A 19891-nucleotide genomic window follows, 5' to 3' on the forward strand; every position below is an offset into this window, starting at 1 on the left:
TCCATGATTTAAAAAAATATATTCAGTCTCTCTTGGATCCCTCACCTCCTTCCGGCCACCACGCTCTTCTGTGCATTTCTCCACAGCCAAGCTTCTCTATAGGTTGTCTAGGCTCACAGCCTCCCACTCACCGCCAGGCCCAGGCCAGTCTGGCTTCTGGCCCCACCATGTTACCAAATGGTTGTCAGTCTGGCTCTTCCACATGGCCCTGTCCAGCGCCCACTCCCCATATCCCCCTGGCCCATTGCACCTGACCACACAGCAGCCCCTTCCCTCCCCCTTGAACCTCTCACCTTCTTGTCATCCTCCTCCCTAGACACTCCTCCTCTGTCTCTACTGCCCCCCATCACCTCCCCAACCTCTAGATGACGGTGTGTGCTGGGCTCAGGGCTCAGTTCTCGCCTCTTCTCTCGCTATGCTCCCCTAGGTCATCCCAGCTAGGTCCACGGTGTTAGAAGCCAACCATGCCTGACAACTCCCAAACATACCCTCAGCCTTGCCTCTACTGACTGCTGGATGTCTCCACCTGGATGCTGGACTTCACACGTCCAAAACAGGTCTCTTTATTGCTTCCTTGCCCACCTCTCTACCCCACTAAACCTTGACCTTTCTCCAACAGGAAGGGATATCTCAGTGACATCTCCACCATCTATTACTTGAGTTTTCAAGCCAGAAACCTGGGAGCCATCCTCAGTTTTTCCCTCTTGCTCACCCCCCTGACTCTCATTCATCAACAAGCGCTGTCATTTCTACCTCCCAAATATCTCCAGAATCTGTCCATTTCTCTCCAACTCCTCTGCCAGCCCTAAGCCCAGGCACTGCCATCACCTATATAGACAGCTGTAGTAGCCTCCAACTTGTCTGCTTGCCTCCTCTCGATGCCCTCTTTTATCTCATCCCCCACACATACTCTGCAGCCCGAGTAATTTTTCAAAACCATAAATTGGACTGTTTCACTTCCCTGCCTAAAACCCATCGACATCTTCCCACGACAGTGTCACACACAGTGCCATGTGCTCACACTTAACAGTGTCACAACATGACACACAGCATCACACCCTCACTGTCAGGCTCAGGTCACCCAGCATCACACAGTCTTCTTCGTGCTCTTGATGTGACTCCACATCACACCCTTGGTTGCACACTCAGCTGTACTCTATCGCATGCTTGGGGCACACACTCGGTTTCATAACTCAGTGCCCAACACCTGAGCCACAAACTCAGTGCCACAGCTGTTGGTGTGCAGGGTCCTGTGCTCATGTTCACGTATTTGATTCTCATGGTGTCACAGTGCACCCATCATCACACTCAGTGACACGCACCTGGTGGCAGACAGTATCACACATGTAGTATCACACAATCAATATCACACAGTATCACAGTGTCACACACTCGGTGTCACACAGGGTCACACAGTGTCACACATGCAATATCACCTGCTCATTGTCATAACTCAGTGTCACACACTCAGTGACTCATCCACTCCCCATACAGTTTCCATCATTAAGGTCACATACTTGATATTATCACACAACATCACAAGCTCAGTGTCACACACTCTGAAGAACACCCACTGCCCCACAATCAGCAACTCAGTGTCACCCTCAGCATCACCCTAGGTCCCACATGCTCACCCCTCCTTGCTGGGCACAGTCTCCAGAGCTGCTGCCCCATGTCAAGGCTGTATCCTGTTGTTGCGCTCAGAGCCCTAGCCACTGCTTGTTCCCTCAAGGATTTCCTGTTGTCAGGGCCCCAGTCAGGTCCAGCCCAGCCTGGGAGACACCAAAGCCCAAGGGCTGGCCAACAGGAACCTGGGGACTGCCCTCCCCCTCATTCTGGATGGGCCTGTGGGATTTTCCACCCTCCCCCCATTCAATCACTATGGATCTCTCATGTGCCTGAGCTTGTGCTGGTCCCACTGAGGGGTGGGCAGAGGAGGTGACCTCTGAGCCCTGCCCACCCCCAGGGTGCTCAGGCCTATGTTCCCAGGAGGGGACTCTCAGGCAGACAGCCTGGAAGAAATCGCTATACTGTCTAAACAGCTGGGGACAAAATCAGCCAAATGCTGGTCTGTGGGGCTCAGTCTGAAGCTGCTGGGAGCCTGAGGAGGAGGAGAGGGAAGGGGAGAACAGAGTTAAGGGGTTAGAGAGCTTCCCAGAGGAAGCCAGCTGAGAGCTGGGAAATATGGAGAATTTCACTTACCAAGGAGTCCCTGGGTGGCGCAAATGGTTAAGTACTCAGCTGCTAAGCGAAAGGTTGGCAGTTCAAACCCACCCAGAGGCTTCTTGAAGAAAGGCCTGGTGATCTGCTTCCAAAAGGTCACAGCCATGAAAACCCTATGGGGTGCAGTTCTACTCTGCAACACATGGGGTCGCCATGAATGGGAATTGACTCCACAGCAACTGGTCTTAACTGGTTTTCCCTTAGCAGAAAGGAAGGAAAGGCATCCCAGGTGTGGGTGCCAGGCAGGAGCAAAGGCTTGGAGACAGGAATCTGGAGGAAGCAGGGCTAACAGGGATGAAGAAAGGAACATGAGAGATGGGGGAAACGATTCCGTGGACTCGGTGGTGTCCAGCCCACTGCCCCACAGACTGTCCTCCACAGCTGCCAAGCCCCCATGCCTCCTGCCCCAGACTGCCGCAGGAAGGATGAGCAGAGGCCAGCGCACACGCTCTCCACACGGCCTGAGATAAATATTTCCCGGGAAACGGAACTTGTTCTCTCTGTGTTTACAGCCAAGGGCCAGGCAGGGTTGGTGGGGGAGGTGCCAGCCCGAGGAACCATATCCCTGGTCCCACAGCATCCAGCATGGCCTCAGACCTGCTGCGGAGCTCAGAGCCAGTCCTTGCCTCTCTCTGGGCCTCCATCTCCTGGGCCCAGGCCTGCCCACAAGCCTGGTGCAGTCTCAGCCGTGTCTTCTCTGGGTGTATGTCTCCATGCTTGCTACCTCCCACCTCAGACTGGGCCTCTCTGATGGCAAGGCCTATGCTTGCCCATCTCTGCCTTGTCCTCTGTCAGTCAGGGGTGTGGACAGAAGAACAGGTGGACAGTCAGAGAGACAGGCTGGAGTGGCAGCTGAGACCGCTTCTGTGGCCCCAAGTCCCCACACGCCCCAGGCCTGAACAGCCCGACAGGTGGGCACAGACAGATGGCAGGGCCTCAGGGCCCCCATGGATGCCAGATGCCACAGCCAACTTGTTGGTAGCAGCTCCCTCGGGGCCCCAAGGCATCACCAATGCCATACGTTCCTGATGTGCCGCTGATGTGCAGAACCCACAGGGTGGCAGGCACATCTGCCAGTTAGGGGTGCTCACTCAAGCATTTTAAATATGGGCCTGAAGACTGCTGCTGGCAGAGGCTCTTCCAGCCTCACCCCAGTGTTCCCTGCTCCATAACCTGTGCTCCACAGATGTTCCAAGCCTTCTCCCCCAGAGACCCAGGGATCCTGCCTGCATGCCCTATGCCAGCTGCTCCTTCTGCTTGCGAAGCCTTTTTCCACCTCTCAATGGTAACCCCACCTTAGCCAACCACTCTGGCTCCTGCCCCTGCGTGTCTCTCTCCCACTAAGCTGGCCCACTTATTTCCCTTTGGTGGCTTCAGCCTCACCCCAGACTCTACGACTAAGCCTCCCTCAGTCCAGGACCTGGAGGCAGGGAAGTTTTTGGAGCTGGGCTCTCAGCACTGAGCCAGCCTTCTACAGCCCCCTGTGAGGCTGAGTCCTCATTACAGAATCTTCCATCTGCTTGTTCCCAGTCCTGTGCTGGTCCCTGTTGCCCTCAGCTGGTCTTTTCAGAAGCTGACCATATGGACCTCTCTGACTACCCAGCTGATCTCTGGCATCATCCAGTCAATGGCCCTCTTCTCTCCATTCCCCTAACGCCACCTTTCAAAGTTCCAAGGCCACCTCCTCCAGGAAGTCTTCAAGACTGCCCCAATTCAGCAACTCTCCCTTCTTTGAACTACTCCAACTCTTACTCACATGTATTCTCATTCATTCAAGAAGCATTTTTTGAACACCTACTCTATACCAGGCCTATGCCAGGTACCACGTGGGCCCAGGAGAGACGGAGGAGACTCAGCCTTGGTCCCTGTCTCCCAGGTGTTTACAATCACATGGGAAAGGAAACCATGACCACTCGGGGTGACAAGTTACCCACCTGTAAGCTCAGGGAAGCATGGGGGCTGTGTGTGCCCAATAAAGGAGGAGACTGACTTGACCTGAGGTGGAGGGAGCAGTCTGAGAGGACTTCACAGAGGAGGTGACATTTAATCTGGGCCTTGAAAAGCCAGTAGGTAGGGAAAGGGGAAAGGCTCTCCAGGCAGAGGGGTCAGTGTGAGCAAAGGCAGGGAGGCTGGAGGGAGCTGGTGTGTCCTGGGGAGAGGGAGCACTTCCATGTGGCTGAAGCACTGGCTGTCTGGGGTAAGGGATGGCCATAAGGTGGCCCAGCCAGCAGGCAGAGCCAAGGATGCCATGCCAAGGGGTGTGGTCTTGTCTTATCCCATGCAACAACAGAGGAGCCAGTGCTGGGCAGCCTATTTTGGTGTTAGTGTGTATACCTGTGCCTTTGTCCATGTCTGCCTTCTTCCAGCCGCCATCCCAGCTGGGGCTCCCAAGCGCCCAGCACAGGGAGGACATAAACCTGGTGTGCTCAGCTCACTGGCTTGAACTGTCTCGGACCCGACCTCCAGAGAGGGTGGGGAGGGATGCAAGCCCTGGCCCTGCAGGATGAGCCCAGGCTGAGCAGGGAGAGCCCCTCCCCCAGGCTGGCCAGCTGGCACAGGGGCCAGGGAGCCATCCCAAGAGGATGTGCTGAACACATGCCTGCTGGATGGGGATGGGCACTGGCAGCCTGTCACCCTGCCAGTGCCAGGAGAACGTGCTGTGCCCAAAGAGCCTCCATTAACCCTGACCCAGCCCTGCCGAGCGCTGTCTCATGGGGGCACAGCCTAGTCCTCGAGGAAAGTCCTCTCCATGGACCCACCGAGGACCAGGCCTGGGCCACGCACCCCACACGTACTGTCTCTTTCACTTCCCCCAACAACTCTGCTGTGAATATGTCCAATAATAGTGAACATGTCCAATAATAAATGGAGGTTCTTAACCCTGTTTGACAGACGAGAAGACAGATGCTCAGGCCGGTTAAGTGACTAGCCGAGGTCATGCACCTAGGAAGTGGTGAAGCTGTAACTAGAAACTTGAAACCATATTGATCTTAGTCCATGCTCTGTCCACTATCTGAGGCCATCTGGTCTCCCCAGCCTCCACCCTGAGGGGAGGGCTCCTCATCAGGCCCCCTTAGTCCCTCTTCCCTCTTCCCCTCCAGTTGTCCCTATAGCCTGAGCTCCACCCTAGGGTCCCTATTCTCCCCAGTCCTGTCCTCTCGATGTTGGTGAGTTCCCAAGGGCAGCAACCCCTACGTCTCCCTAGCAAGGCTGAGTGTGGGCCTGGGCATTTGGGATGGATGTGCTGACTGAATCCAGAAATAGAACAGGCTGTACAAGGAAGCAAGGCAGACACCTGGCATCCTTGGTGGTAGTGGTGGGTGTGGGCGGGGGTACAGGGTTTGGAGACACGACAGAGCTGAAAGCTGAGGGAGCTCATGGCCCAAGATCCTTGACGTGAGGAAGGAGGCAGCAGGACTCAGACCAAGGAGAGGCAGAGAGAGGACACAGTGATGGGAGCCAGTGGGGCTGCTCCAGGGAGGCCTCAAGGAGGAGTGAGGCTTGGCGGGGCTGCGGAAGAGGCGCAAGGCTGAAACCGGCAGAGGGCAGGGCCACCAAGGCTTAGGCAGAGGAAGTTGTGCATAGAGACTCAAACCTGGAGTCCTGAGGCCTGTCTCCTTTTCTCGGGGCCCAGCCCTCACCACCCAGGTGAGGATGGCTTCCTGCGAGGATGACAAATCCAGTCTTCCCTGGCTGGTGGCAGTGGCTGCTGAGACACTGCCGGTTCCCAGGAACACCATCTGTCCCCAGCTCTGGGGGGAGCCCCCACCCCATGGGGAATGCCATGGCAATAAATAAATTAACAATGACTCTCCCAGCCCTCCCCTCCCCTCCTCTTTCCATTCCCCAGCCTCAGTTGAGGAACATTTTCAGGGTGCAGCCTTACATTCCAGCAGTGAACCATGCTGAGCCCTCCATGCACCAGGCCCTGCGTGGGCTTCTCCCTCCCCCATCACACCCGAGATCAGCAATAGAGTGAGGCATGGAGACTAGACACATCTGGGCTCCAATCTCAGCTCTGCCCAACTCACTCACTGTACGACCCTGCTGGACCTCCAAAACCAAAACCAAACCAGTTGCCCTGGAGTCAATTCCGACTCTTGGTGACCCCATGTGTGTCAGACTAAAACTGCACTCCACAGGGTTTTCAAGGCTGTGAGCTTTTGGAAGCAGACTGCCAGGCCTTTCTTCCAAGGCACCTCTGGGTGGCTTCAAACTCCAGCCTTTCAGTTAGTAGTCGAGCACTTAATCATTTTTACCACCCAGGGCCTCAGCCACTCCAAATGTAAAAGAGGAATAATAACAGCCTCGGCCTTATAAGAATGCATGAGGATTAAACAAGCGAGGTGTATAAAGTTCCTGGCACAGAAGAGGGTCTGATGCGAGCAGCTTCTTCTTCTTCCTCTCAGCCAGACCTGGGCACACAGGAGGGCTCAGCCTACATGCACGCACACCTCCTCTCTGCCAATCCCCGCCACCCCCATACCACCCAATTTCTGCCTCCTCAAGGCACCTCTGAGTTCTGAAGATTCCTACGAGGCAGGATCCCCAAAGGCATGATCAGGGGCCAGGGTGGCACCCCTCATATCAGAGGAAATGCACCAACTGAGCCCTGCATTGGGCACCCACTGGAGGGCAGTGGGAGATTCAGGAATGAAAAAGGCACTGTCCCATCCTCAAGGAGCTCACAGTTCAGAGGCGAGGATGAGCCAGACACATTCAGTCACATGATGGAGAAAACAGGTAGTTAGTGGCACAGTGCAGTGCACGACAGACAGCAGAATGCGCCAGCACCTGGCTGCCAGGGCAGGAGAGCTCAGAGGAGGGAGAGCAAGTGAGTCTGGTTCTGTGGTCATGGTAGGGAGGGCTTCCTGGAGGAGGGGAGGCTAGAGCTGAGCCCAGAAGGATTTGAGGTGCTGAGGGGGGAGGAGCCAGCGGGAGGGGTTTTAGGGAGGCAGGAATGGATAAGGGGGGGATTGTGGTCTCGCTGGGGGTGCAGAGGGAACAGGGGAATGGGGAGCTCGGAGACTTTTTGAGCAGGGGAGTGACAAGTTCAGGTTTGTGTGTTAGAAAGAACCTTCTGGTAGCTACTTGGAGGATGGGGGTAACTTACAGCAGGCAGGCAGCGAGTGGTCCAGGGGAGAGACGGTCAGGGGAGGCAGTGGGAATGGGGAGGAGAGCAGCTCAAGAACTACTTAGGGCAGAGAATCAACAGGGAATGGTTGGATGAGGGTGGAAAGGAGGAGAGAGGAGTCTGAAATGACACCCAAGTGAGCTGGGAGAGAGGGTGTCCTCAGTGGGAGGGAACCCCGGGCAGGAACAGGGTAGGGGGAGATGGTCTTTGTTTGGGTGAGCCTAGGCTGGAGGGGGTGGGGCTAGGACACGGCTCCAGCCTCCCAGTCCTCCCAGGGGTGGGGGCGATGCTCAGACTGACCTCCAGCCTGTGCCCCCGCTCACCCCCTCAAGTCCACCCGCTCCTCCCTTCACTGAGCTCTCACCTCCAGTTGGTCGTCTCTACTCCCTGGGGGTGCTGTCTCCTGTGCAAGGGGGTCCAGGCCAGCTGCGGAGACAAGAAGGCCAGGGGCTGAGGCCTGCCAGACCATCTTCCCTCCTCCCCAGCCTGCCCTCCCCCCAGCCCCCAGCAAGTCATGAAGCCTCCTGTCTCCCAGAGGTGGCCTCCTCCTCCAGGGGGCCTTGCCTGCTTGCATCCCTGCTCTTTGCCTAGACTCACTTCTTGCTCCCTGCTTCTTGTGGGCACGTCTGGGCCTGGCATATTCTCTGCCCCTCCACTCTGAGAACAGAGCCATTACTCTTTTCTTCAGCCTGGGGTCCCTAGGGAGTTGGAGTGACCACATCTTTACCCTGTCTGAGGCCTCCCTCCACTTCTGCTTCTCTCCAAGGAAATTCACTGCCCTCTTAAAGGCTCAGTCTCCCTATCTATGAAATGGGCACTTTTAAGGTCTATTTCACACAGTCACTGAGCCTCTGCCGTGGGCTGTGCCTTTGCTCACAGACAACCAAAGGGCTCCCAGCCCAGGGCTGCTGGGAATCCCTAATGAAGGTGATTGCGTGTGAGCCCCCAGCCCCAGCCTGGCACCCAGGAGAATATCCTCCAACCTGTGTCCAAGGAGCCCTGGTGGCGAAACAGTTAAGTACTTGGCTGATAATCAAAAGGTTGGAGGTTCAAACCCACACAGCAGCCCTGCAGGAGAAAGACCTGGCGATCTGCTTCCATAAAGATTACTGCCTAGAAAACCTTACAGGGCAGTTCTACTTTGTCACATGGGATCGCTATTAATCGGAATCGACTAGATGGCACCTAACAACAACACAACCTGTGTCCCATCAGCACCACTTCCACAGCTCCTCGAATGCTGGGACCAGAGATGCTGCCACAGCAGTGGCAGCAGCCTGACAGAGCACCAGGGATCCACTCAGTCGTTCTCTGGGAGCCCACCACCCAGGCAGTGTCCAGAATCCCTGGCATCCCTGAGAGCCACTGCCCCTCCCAACCCCCACTGACAAGTGTACCCAGGCTTTGGGAAGGCAGTGGGATATTCTGAGCCTGGCTTCGTTCCCATCAGCTGCTGGCGGCCATGCCAACCTGGCGCAGGCGCAGGGGCTGATTTGATTTGGCAGCTTCGGAAGCGTGTGGTGGGGATGGGGCGGGGGAGGGGGATGAGACACCCATCAGTGCTAGGAAATAAACAGCCTCAGGCGCTCAGTGAACTGGGGGCAGGGCACAGTCTGGTATGGGGTGGGGAGGTCTGGGTTCCCTGCCTGGTGCCCCCCCCCCTTTCTCACCAGGAGCGGGATGCCTGCCCATGACTGCTGGAATCTGTGGTTCTCCTCGGTGACCACAGGTGACAGGAGCTGCACCTGGTGTGTGGATGCTTGTGGGGTAGCTGTGGCAGGCTGTCTGGTTGTTCCACATGTCCCTGTGCCCTGTGGATCTCCCCACTCAGCTGTGCCTGCAACTAGCCTGTGTGCCACCCAGAGTGTTACCCAGGGCAACTGGCTCTATGTGCAGGGCAACGGTCTAGGTGTGACCATCTCCCGGGCTGACCGTGGCTGCATGGGCGGGCCTTTACAGGGGACTGACTTCAGCCCAGGGTGTGACGAGGTCAGCTGGCCATGTGCGCTGGCTCCAGCCTGTTCTTTCCCTCTGTGAGATGACCCCGTTAACCCGGCCGTGTCCGGCAGAGGAAATGACGATGGTCACGATAAGTGCCTGACCCCAGGGCCTGTGCCTTTTGTCCACACAGCCTGAACCTTCCTTTCCACCCCCACCCCTGACTGTCCACCCACTGAGCTTCCTGGGACATCTCCTTCCTTCTCCCTGAGAGGAGGCAAATCAGGTTTCAATTGATTCTCCAACTCCCTCCTCAGGCCGCTCCACCACTCCCTGGGGAGGGTCCTGTCCCAGCCCTCCTGGTTCTCCCTCCACCCAACTTTAAGCTGGGGGGAGTGAACACGATGAGGGGAGGCTCAGCTAAGCCTTCAGAGCTCCTCCATAATCCCACCCCAGCCTCAGTGTTTACCACCCTCTTACATGCCCCCTCAGCCAGAGAAGCCTTCCTCACCCCTCCTAGACACTCTGGGAATCTGCACCACCCCATCAATATGCTGCTGGCACCCAGGAGACTAGGACTCCACAGCCTCCAGTTAGAGAAACGCCACTGGAGAGTCAGGGGTCATGCACTGAGAGGGCAAGGGATGGGGGTCAAACCTGGATCCTAGTCCTCAGGGGTCCACAGGCCAGGGCTGTGCCCCAGACACCAGACAGGGAGGTCAGGGTAGGGTGGAATCTGCTTTGGGGAAGAAGCAATGTGTTATCTGTCACCACTTCCCCATTGTCCCACTGTCCTCTGGGAACCTCAGGGCTTCCCTCACCCAGTCACAGGAAGCTGAGCCCCTCCTGAAGACAGGAGGAGCCCAGGCTCACGGAGTTTAGTTGTCACAAAGGGTTGGTAGGATGGATATGGTTTGCAGAGAGGTCCTGGGGGTGCTTCCTGGGGGAGGCATGTGGTGGCTCGCAGGAAGAGGATGAGGGTCAGGCCAGGCTGCTAGGTTTCAGAGTAGGCCTCTAGCTGTGTGAGGACAGGTTCTTACCTGGGACTTGTATGTACTCATCTGTGTCCTCACATGTCTGTGTGTGTCTGTGTGTGAATAGGTCCACATCACAAACATGGAGAATGAGTTCCAGGGGTCCCAAGGGCCAAGGTCAGGGTCAGCCAGGCCACAGGGCAGTGAAGGAGAAGAGAGGAGGCTGGGCAAAGGTGGGGAAGGGAGAGCAGCTACTCAGGAGTGTGGGGAAGGGCTGGGCCCCTTGTGCTTCCAGAGGTGCCTGTACTCAGCACTGGGTTGTCTGTAACAGAGTCAGTCCTCAAACCCTAGACACCTGATGCCAAGGGCCGTTTGCTTCCTTGCACCCAGGGGTAGAAGGAGACTGCAGAGTCTGCACAGCTACTGTGCAACTTTGGACAGCACCCTTCCCCTCTCTGAGCTAGTTCCCCATCTGTAGAATAAAATGATTGGACTTAGTCCCAAGATGACGCCAATGGTTAAGCACTACCCTACCAGACAAAAGGTTGCCGGTTTGAACCCAACCAGAGGTTCCTTGGAAGTAAGGCCTGGCAATCTGCTTCCAAAAGATCACAGCCTTAAAAATCTTATGGAACAGCTCTATTCTGCACACATGGCGTCGCCATGAATCAGAATCAACTCAATGGCAACTAATAACAACAACAAATGGTCTCCGAGGGCCCTTCCAGGTCTAACAATCTTTTGGAATTAAGAGAGACTCACACACAAAGAAAGCCAGAGATGGAGAATTTCAGGGATGGGGAGCAGATCCCAAGGGGAGGTGGAGATGAAAGTGAGGGCTGAAACAGCAGGAGGAAGAGTGTGGCAGAGTGAGGAGAGAAGAGAACCCCAGGGAGGCATGCTGTGGGTTGAGCAGCTGGGGTAGGGGGGTGGGGTCCCTGCTGGAGACCCTATCCTCAGGGCCAAGGCAGGATGTGGTAGACAATGAAGCTTTGTGGACGCCAGGGAAGCAGCTGTCACCTTCCACCTGCTTCCTGGCCTGTGGGAGGAGAAAACTGGAGGGGTGGCAGAAAAGGGCTCTGCTCTCCCGTCTGGGTCCTGTCTCCACTCCTCTCCCCAGGTGCCCCAGAGGAAAAGAAGGAGGTTGTGGACAGTGGGAAGCAGCCAAGACTGGGACTCAGGACGCCTGGTTTCAGGCCCTGCTGTACTGTGTCAGCTGGGCCAGCTCCTAGCCTCCATCCCCGTTCTGTGAATGCACCAGGCTGGGAAGCCCTGGGGCTCAGGCAGCTGCACTGGGCTTCCTCAGGACCCCACTGGGATAGGCTCTTTAGGAGGCTGAGATCCTCCTCAAACTTGAACATTCCCTCCCCAACTCTGGCCTGGGTGCTGAGGTATGTGCACAATCCAAAAGGCAGCGAGTGACTGGACAAGTGGGCTGGCCTTGTGCCAGGCTGGGCCGTGGGCCTGGGCCACAGGAGAGGGCCCTTCTGTCATCAGCTCCTCCTGCTCCTCTGACCTGGGACCCCCTTTCTTTGACCCCTTCTCACAGCCACCCCCAGGGCAAGAGCGGAGTCTTCTCTCCTCAGCCTGCACTTCAGGGTGCTGGTAGGAGGCCCAGCCGATACCCACCACTGCTGCTCGGGCTGCCCTGGACTCTGCCTTCTTTGGAGGCCCTTTGTGCTTGGGGCCCTCACAGGCAGAGGTTTGTACGTTTCCATGTCTGTGTCCAGGAAGCGTTCATGTCCTGTTTTCCCCTTCAGACCGGGGCTGCCGGGGAAGGGTGGAGGGGTAGGCCTCTCCTTCCTCCAATGTCTGCCCAGAGACTTTTGGGGCTGAGAGGAAAGGGTATGAAACGGGCTTCTCTCTCTGCTTCTGTCTGAAATGGCTGAGGGACGAACGCAGGGGGATGAAGGAAATAAGCCCTTGCCCTACAAGCTTAGGAAAGTTTTCAAGAGAGGCAGATCTCACGCACGCACACACACCAATTCTGCCATGGTGAGAAAGACAGTCCGCGTGACCCAGGATGAAAGGGTCTCAGCCCTCCTAACACCAGCCCCTTCTTCTGCTCCCTCACTGGGACAGCAGGGCCACCCACCATCCCAAGCTATCTGTCTCCATTGCTTCTTGTTACATTTTTAATAAGTGAACATTGACATTAACAAGGCAGGTGGTTGCAGCTCTCCCCAGCAGCCCCATTTAGAATCATTGAATCATCAAATCCTAGAATCCTGGATTCACAGACTGTCCGCATCTTTGGCTCCTGGAGTCTCTGCATCTTAAACTCCCAGAATGTCAGAATCACACACCACACATCCACACAGCACTGGCTGGAAGCTGAGAGTCAGAGAAGGCTAGACTTGCAGAATCGTCCAAAGTTAGGACCATTGACAGCTCCTGATTCTCATAATAATACATCCCTAGAGCTGGAGCACATACATCTCTTGGAGATGTCAATCCAACTTTCTCCTTTTAGAGGTGAGAAGCCGCAGCCCAGAAAATGGCCTTGTGCAAGATGGCCAAGGAGTGAGGAACCAAGCAATGCCCAAGCCCAACATTGCCAGACTGAACCTTGGCATTCTGACGTTCAGGAAATGGTGCAACCTTTAAATTCTGAAACACCAGTATTTAGTTGGGGGTGACACTGCTCTTTCAGCTTTGCTCAGTTCCCCGAGCTCTCCCTCCAACCCTCCCCAACTCTTCTTGCTTCCCCCACCACTAGCCCCACCTAGACCTTGTAGCCCGCACCTCAAGCCCTCAGCCCCTTACCCTCAGCTCCTGCAAATCCCTCACCCTTCCCTTCTCCCCTTGGCCCCCAAAATAAAGCCAAGCATGGGCCAGAGGTGTACACAGGGCTACTCCACTATGTTGGTGATTTGGGGTCAGGAAAAGCTAAATGGTTGCTCCCTGAAGCCATCAACCAGAGGGCAGGTTACCCAGAGGAGGGACCCTGGCAACTCCTCTCAAGACAGCTGAACACAGCAGGAAAGTCCTGAGCCCCTGGGGTCCAGCCACATCAGATGCAGCAGCTTCCAGGGAGTCAGAGCCAAAGTGAAAGGAAACAGCTGACGCTTAATAATTTATATTAGAACCAGCATGTATGTTTAGCATTTGTATTTTCATAAATTTACATTTTTACTTGTTTTGGAACGTACACATACATTTTTGGATTCGAATTTTATTAAATATTACATTTCACAGATTGCTTTCATTTTTTAATTCTGAACACTCTTTGCCCAGGGCAGATCCTGAATTCCTCGCATTTCAGATGAAGATGTGGCAGTCCTAAGCGGGCTCCAGGTCTCTGTTTAGCCTCAAAGCTCGTAACCTCCTGCAATGCCTTCCCAGGAACTTTCAGTCCTTAGAAGGCCCTAACACAGACCCAGGCATCTGCCCTCAAAGCCAGCCTTCTCTCGCGTGCCTCTAGGTGACTTACACAACTGCCCACCAACACTCTGGGCTGCATTCTTCACTCCTCCTTCTCCCTTCCCCTCTATAGCTGACCCATCACGCCCTGTCCCTTCTCCCTCCTCCCCCCATCACCACCCTGTCCCTGCCCCTCCATCCCTCAGCCAGTCCCCTGGCCAGGTCTCATCACAACTTGCCTGGACCACACTGCACCAGCCTCCCCACTGGCCTGCCAGCCTCTCACCTCACCCCTTCCATGCTCTCTCCAGCCCATGGCCGGGCGGGAGCTCCCTAACACATAGGTCTGATCAGTCGCTCTGCTGCTTTCAACTCTCCTCCAAGTCCTCATTTCCCTCTGGAAAAAGTCCACATTCCTAGGATGGCTTAGAAGTCCTGCACAACTTTTGGCCCTGCCAACCTCACCAACCTTGTTTATCGATGCTCCATTCCCCAACCCCCCAACCCCAATCCCACCTGACAGCCATCCTGGCCCTCCAGGAACCCAGCCACAGGAAACTGTGTGCTTTGCCTCCCTGTCTGTCACCAACAAGCTTTCACACTCGCCATTCTCTCTTCTCTCTGTGCAGAAATTCCTCCTGGCTCATCCCTTAGCTCTCAGTTTAGATATGTTTCCTCTTGGAAACTCCCCAACTCGTCCCTCCCTCCAGCCCTGGGCTGAATTACGGGTCCCTGCTCTGCATGACCGCGGCCCCTGAGTTTATCTCCATCATTGCCCTCGCCACACACTACCAGAATCTCTCTTTGTCTGTGCCCACGCCAACCCCACCACTTGTCCTCCCAGAGCCCAGGCACCTAGGTCTGTGCCACTGCCATGGGGCAGATGCACTGTTGCTCAGACTTGGGGGAATGTGTGGCAGAACCTTAAGGTCTACGTCTTGCTCATCTCTGCCCACCCTCTCTGTTGGGTACATAGTAGGTGCTCACCAAACGTCCACCTATGAATGCCTGGCAGGGCACAGTGTGTGGTTTAGAGAAGCAGGGCTGAAAATGCTCAGTGAAGGTAAGCGTCTCTGGGATAAGCTGGGCTGGGGGCTTCCTGGAGGAGGCATCTGGGAGTATCCCCCACGTGTCAATCCTAATAATTGAGGACCGGCTCCAGGGAGTCTCCAGCCCAGCCTTAGGGCCACCAGAGCAAACCACCAGAGAGGGACCAGAGTCTGCAATGAGGGAGATTCAGTGCCCGGTGCCCAGAGTCCAGGGTAGGGCCACTGGAGGGGTCAGCAGTGCATTCAGGGAAGGCTTCCTAAAGGAGGAGCTACCTCTCACTGGTTTGGGGCAGGGAAGGAAGTAGAGATGAGTCAGGATGGAGAAAGTGGTGAGGGGCAGAGATGTGAGAGAAAAAGCTCTGCCCCTTCTTGTCCTTCATTCCTGGGGGATCAGAGAGATGGGAGGTGGATAGGGGCAAAAAATGCCGAGGTGGAATGAAGGTAACATCGGTGCTGACACCACAGCCAGGATGGGTATGGAAGGCTGGGGCTGGCAGGGAGCAGGTCCCCAGCTGTGGCTGGGAAACATTTCCTGTCTCCTTGCCAAGGGGGTCATTAATAATCGTTTACCTACCACAGGCAGCATGGAGGCCAGCCAGGGAGCAGCATGATGCTGGGGCTGGAGGCCGGCCTGGCAGCCAAGAGGGCTGTAAACTGGTACCAGCCCTGCCACCTTGCTGTAAGACCTGAACTAGTCAACTGACCTCTCTTGGACTCTAGTAACGCTGGTAAAAGGAGGGTCTGATGAGTATGCTTCCCATTCTGGCCTCAGTTTCCCTAGATGGTGGCAACTGGGCTGCCAACCCTACAGGGCAGTTATGGGCATTTGACTATAGATGTGAGCATCTGGACTATGCCAAGCCCAGCACAGGACACATGGGGCGGGGAAAGAGGAGACCCAGGCTCAGCTCTGAGAAGCTCAGATTCTGGTGGGAGCCAGACCCCAACACTATAAGGGGCACACATAAAACCAGGTACACACCAGGGTGGAGGAACCAGGGAATGGAGGGGCCATCTGCCCAAGGCCCGGGGAGCTGACAATATGGCTGCGTCAGAAAGACAAGGTTTTCCAGACACAGAAGATGGGAGCTCCATGAGGCCTGTCTGGTCACCACTATGATCCCAGCACTTAGAACTGTGCCTACCTGATATAAAAAAAAAAAAAAAGAAAGAAAGACCAAACCTGTTGCCCGTCGTGTTGATTCCGACTCATAGCAACCCTGCAGGACAGAATAGAACTGCCCCATAGAGTTTCCAAGGCTGTAAATCTTTACAGAAGCAGATTGCCACATCTTTCTCCCACAGAGTGGCTGGTAGATTCAAACCACCGACCTTTCAGTTAGCAGCCCAGAGCTTTAGCAACGCACCACCAGGGCTCTCTACCTGATGTAGCTCAATAAATGCTTTTAGACAATTTAATGAGTCAGTCTGTTTGTGAAATGACCTTGGAATTTGGAAAGAGCTGCACAAAAGATAATGATGATGATGATGATGATAACAACGAGGATTCCGGCCAAATACATTGGGATGGGAAAAGATGAAGTGAAAGTTTGAGAAGGCTGGAGGCCCAGGGATGATCACCTAAAACAGATATCATTGTTTGGGGAAGGGCCAGCTGTCTTCAAGATTTCTTTTTCCAGTTGGGCCAGAATCTTCCTCAGCCCCTGGCCACATTTCTCTGTCCACCCCAACACTCCCTTCAAGGCCCAGCCCAATCCCACTCACTTCAGAGAACCTTCTGGAATATGATGCTGATGCCATTCCCCTGACTGATTCTGTTTGTCTCTGTTCCTTCCAACTTTAAGGATTCCTGAACTTATTTTATACTACGCTCTCAATACCTGTTGGGAGGCTGCCCAGGAAGGTTTTCCTGTAGCTTTCTCTAGAAGGTATGAACTGGATCCTCCTAACAAGTGGGATCTTCCCCATCAAAGAGGGTCCCCAAAGGTGTGATCATGTCTCCCCTTTCAGATAATGGTCTCTGTGAGGACAGGGACTATTTCTCCTCCATGAGATGTGGGGTCTACAAAAGTAGAGATAGATTGGGGCCTTTCTGTTTGTCTCTCAGCCTAAGGACCCTCTGCCACCACACAGAGAAGGGAAGAGGAGAGGTGAGCAGGTGCTCAACTGCTCAGCACCCCTGAGACAATGCAAGCCAGGAAAGGGTGCCAGGCCACACGTGGGACTGAGACCTGGTGGTTGGCAAACTCACCCAACTCCAAGCCCAGCCCAAGCTGCTCTTGCTCCAAGAGGCACCACCAGGGATACCACCCTGCGCCTGGACCCCACCCCCCTGGGAGGCACTCTGAGGTAGCAGTAAACATAGTGACCTTGCCAACATGTGCATCCTCCCCCAACCCCAAGCCCCAGCCCAAAACACGAGACCAGCTAAGAGGAAAAGAACAAAGGTTCCCGGATCGCGACATTGCCTGCCGCCCGCCTGTCCAGCGCCTGCTCAACCGGAAACCCAAGACAAAGGCCTTGGTCAGAGCGAGGAGGATGAAGGGCAAAGGGTAGGGGCAGCCCGGGCTTGGGGGAGCCATGTGAGAATGTCACTGGGCTTCTCTGGGGACCTAATTGGGAGGGAAGCAAGGACAGGATGGCAGCCAAGCCCTCCCTGCACACACACGTCACTCCACAAACATTTATGGGGCACCTGCTGTATTCCACACACCCCAAACATAACAAACCTCATCCTCACCTCACATGCCTAATGCACACACTCCCTTACCCCATGCAGCACATTCCACAGCCCTCACTACCACCTGACCCCCTACCCCTGACACATCCACACCCACCCCTAGCTCACTGGACACCTCTCACACACACTTCTCAACACACATATAAACAGTTCACATGGAGAAAAGATCACATAATCCACACCTCACATCGAAAAGTCACATAGCTCACACACCTGTACTTCCCGTCACTTACATTCAACCTCCCACCATGCACCTCACACACCTCACGCTCACCTCCTTGGCCACAGACACATGCATCCAATTAAATTCAACACACATACCACCCAGACATAGAGACATGTGCAGATACACCCTGCATAGATAATATGCACATCTCGCGTCACACCAAAACGTTGCACAATTTCGGTCACACACAGCTGCTCAGCATAGACAACTCTGCCTGCCCGCTGCCTCCGCACACACATATACACATATACTTGGCTGACCAGCTCCTTGCCTCGGCCCTCCTTAACCCTAGTTGCACATTTTCCTGCCCAGAGTTCCACACACAGTCACCACAAAGACACATAACACTCAAACACCAACACACAGGTTCTAACACATTCCCCAAGCAAACCCAGGATGCACCACAGTGCCCTAACACCGTTACCTCGGCTGCAAACACACTAGGGCACACACAACCCGCCTACTCCTCTCTCCCAAGACCTGCAGTGCAACCCATTAGACCCTGACAGTGGCTCTTCCTGGCTACACGTAACAGCCAATAACATGTACAACCACACACTATCCCCCATGCAAGCTACTCCTACAACTCTACCCCACAACAGGAATATAATCACACACACACAAGTTCCCTACACACACAACAATCACACATACAGCTCTCACTCCACACTCACAATGCTGCCTCCCTAGCCACATGCACCACTTAATACCATACATTCACAATTCTCACATTCCCCATAATCCCTTCACTAATCCCCCAAAATAATCCCCACTCATGATGACACACCCAAGCATACATGACACTATACACATGATCACACGCAGAGTACACCGAACACCTGCAGACCATCCTACACACACAGAAACACTCACACAAACATATACACCCAAACTCACCCAGCCAAGGACACCTCCCACCACAGGTGACTGACACCAGGTCACAGTCCATTCCTCCCCTCCCCCAACCCAAACCCCAAAACTGTTTCCGAGTCAAGACCAGGGCAGAGGATGAGGGGGTTTATTAGTCATGAATCCCAGTACCCCCACCGTGTGAGCCCCACCCACTTCAGATCCCTGCGCACCGCCCGAGGGCTGTGCATTCCACGTTTAGTCCCTTTCACCTGAACCCACATCGTGCCACGTCTGAGGACGTGGGGAGGGGTAGAGATGCTGGGGGCACCAGCCTGGCCCTCTGAGTCTGCCCCCTCCTCACCTGAGAGCAGAGGCAGACATAAGGGGAAGGGGTGACCACAGAAAGAAACAGCAGAACAGAGATAGAAACCTAGAGAAATTTGGGAGAGAGACCAAGAAACAGAGAGGGGCATATAAAGCAAGAGACTGAGAAAAACAGAGGGGAAAGAGAGAGTGAGCCTAGAAAGACTCAGGTAGACATTAGACAAGAAACCCAGAGGATACAGTGGAATCACCACACCAAGAGAGAAACAAGAAAAGGGGGTGAGACCGGAAGGAAGAGATTAGGGAGCCTCTTGGTTAGAGGAGCGAAGAAGGGCAACATGGAACCAGAGGGGGAGTCCCACAGGGCAAGAGAGAGAAACTCTGATGGGTAGAAGGGTTTAGACCGTCTAGCAGGGTCCCAGGTGAGGACCGAAGGTCAAGATGTTTGAGGGGGGATCTAATTGGGGGATGTAGTCGAGGCTGTGGAGTGGGGGTTCAGGGACTTGCGGTGAGGTCCCAGCTCTGAGGTGAGGCCCCTGGTGAGAGCTGGGGGTTCAGGTATTCTGGGTTGCTTGACGCCTAATATATATAGCAGGGGTTCAGGGCCTTGAGCAGGGGTCCTGTCACTAACTGGGGGGAGGGATTCCAGACTTCAACAGAGCTCTCAGGGTAGATGGGGAGTTCAGCGCTTGAGGTGGAGTCCCCAGTCTGAAAGGGGTTCAGAGTCTGGACTGGGGTCTGCACTGTGAGCTGGGGGCTCAAGGGCCCCGGGTGCGGGCTGCAGTCCCAACACAAGAGCAGGGTTAAGAACTAGGGGAGGGGTCCCCTCCCTGACGATGGTTCAAGGGCTTGGGTGTCCCGGGCTGTAGGAGGGTGGATCATGGAGCCAGCGACTGCACACTCCGCGGAGGACTCGGTCCGGCGCTCGCCGGACACCCGGCTCCTCGTGCCCAGCGCGGGGGGGCCCCCCCTACCTGCAGGCTGTCGGCGCATGGCTGCGGCGGCGGCGGCTGCTCGTCCGGCTTGAGGAAGACCTGCTGACCCCGCCTGAGGAATTGGACAACAGCGATGAGGATGTGGTGCAGCACCAGAACCATACTCGCAGCC

At 55.3% G+C, this 19891-nt stretch overlaps 1 protein-coding gene across 1 annotated transcript in view; it reads right to left on the reverse strand.

Annotated features, from left to right (window-relative positions):
* Positions 1-19891, reverse strand: part of PDE2A (phosphodiesterase 2A) — a 98174-nt gene that overhangs the window by 47283 nt on the left and 31000 nt on the right. The window contains exon 2 of the mRNA XM_023736495.1: positions 19759-19831. Within this exon, the coding sequence (XP_023592263.1) occupies positions 19759-19831 (73 nt within the window). The remainder of the gene's footprint in view (positions 1-19758; positions 19832-19891) is intronic.

This window comes from Trichechus manatus, unplaced genomic scaffold (genome assembly GCF_000243295.1).
Source record: "Trichechus manatus latirostris isolate Lorelei unplaced genomic scaffold, TriManLat1.0 scaffold00088, whole genome shotgun sequence".
Lineage (NCBI taxonomy): Eukaryota > Metazoa > Chordata > Mammalia > Sirenia > Trichechidae > Trichechus > Trichechus manatus.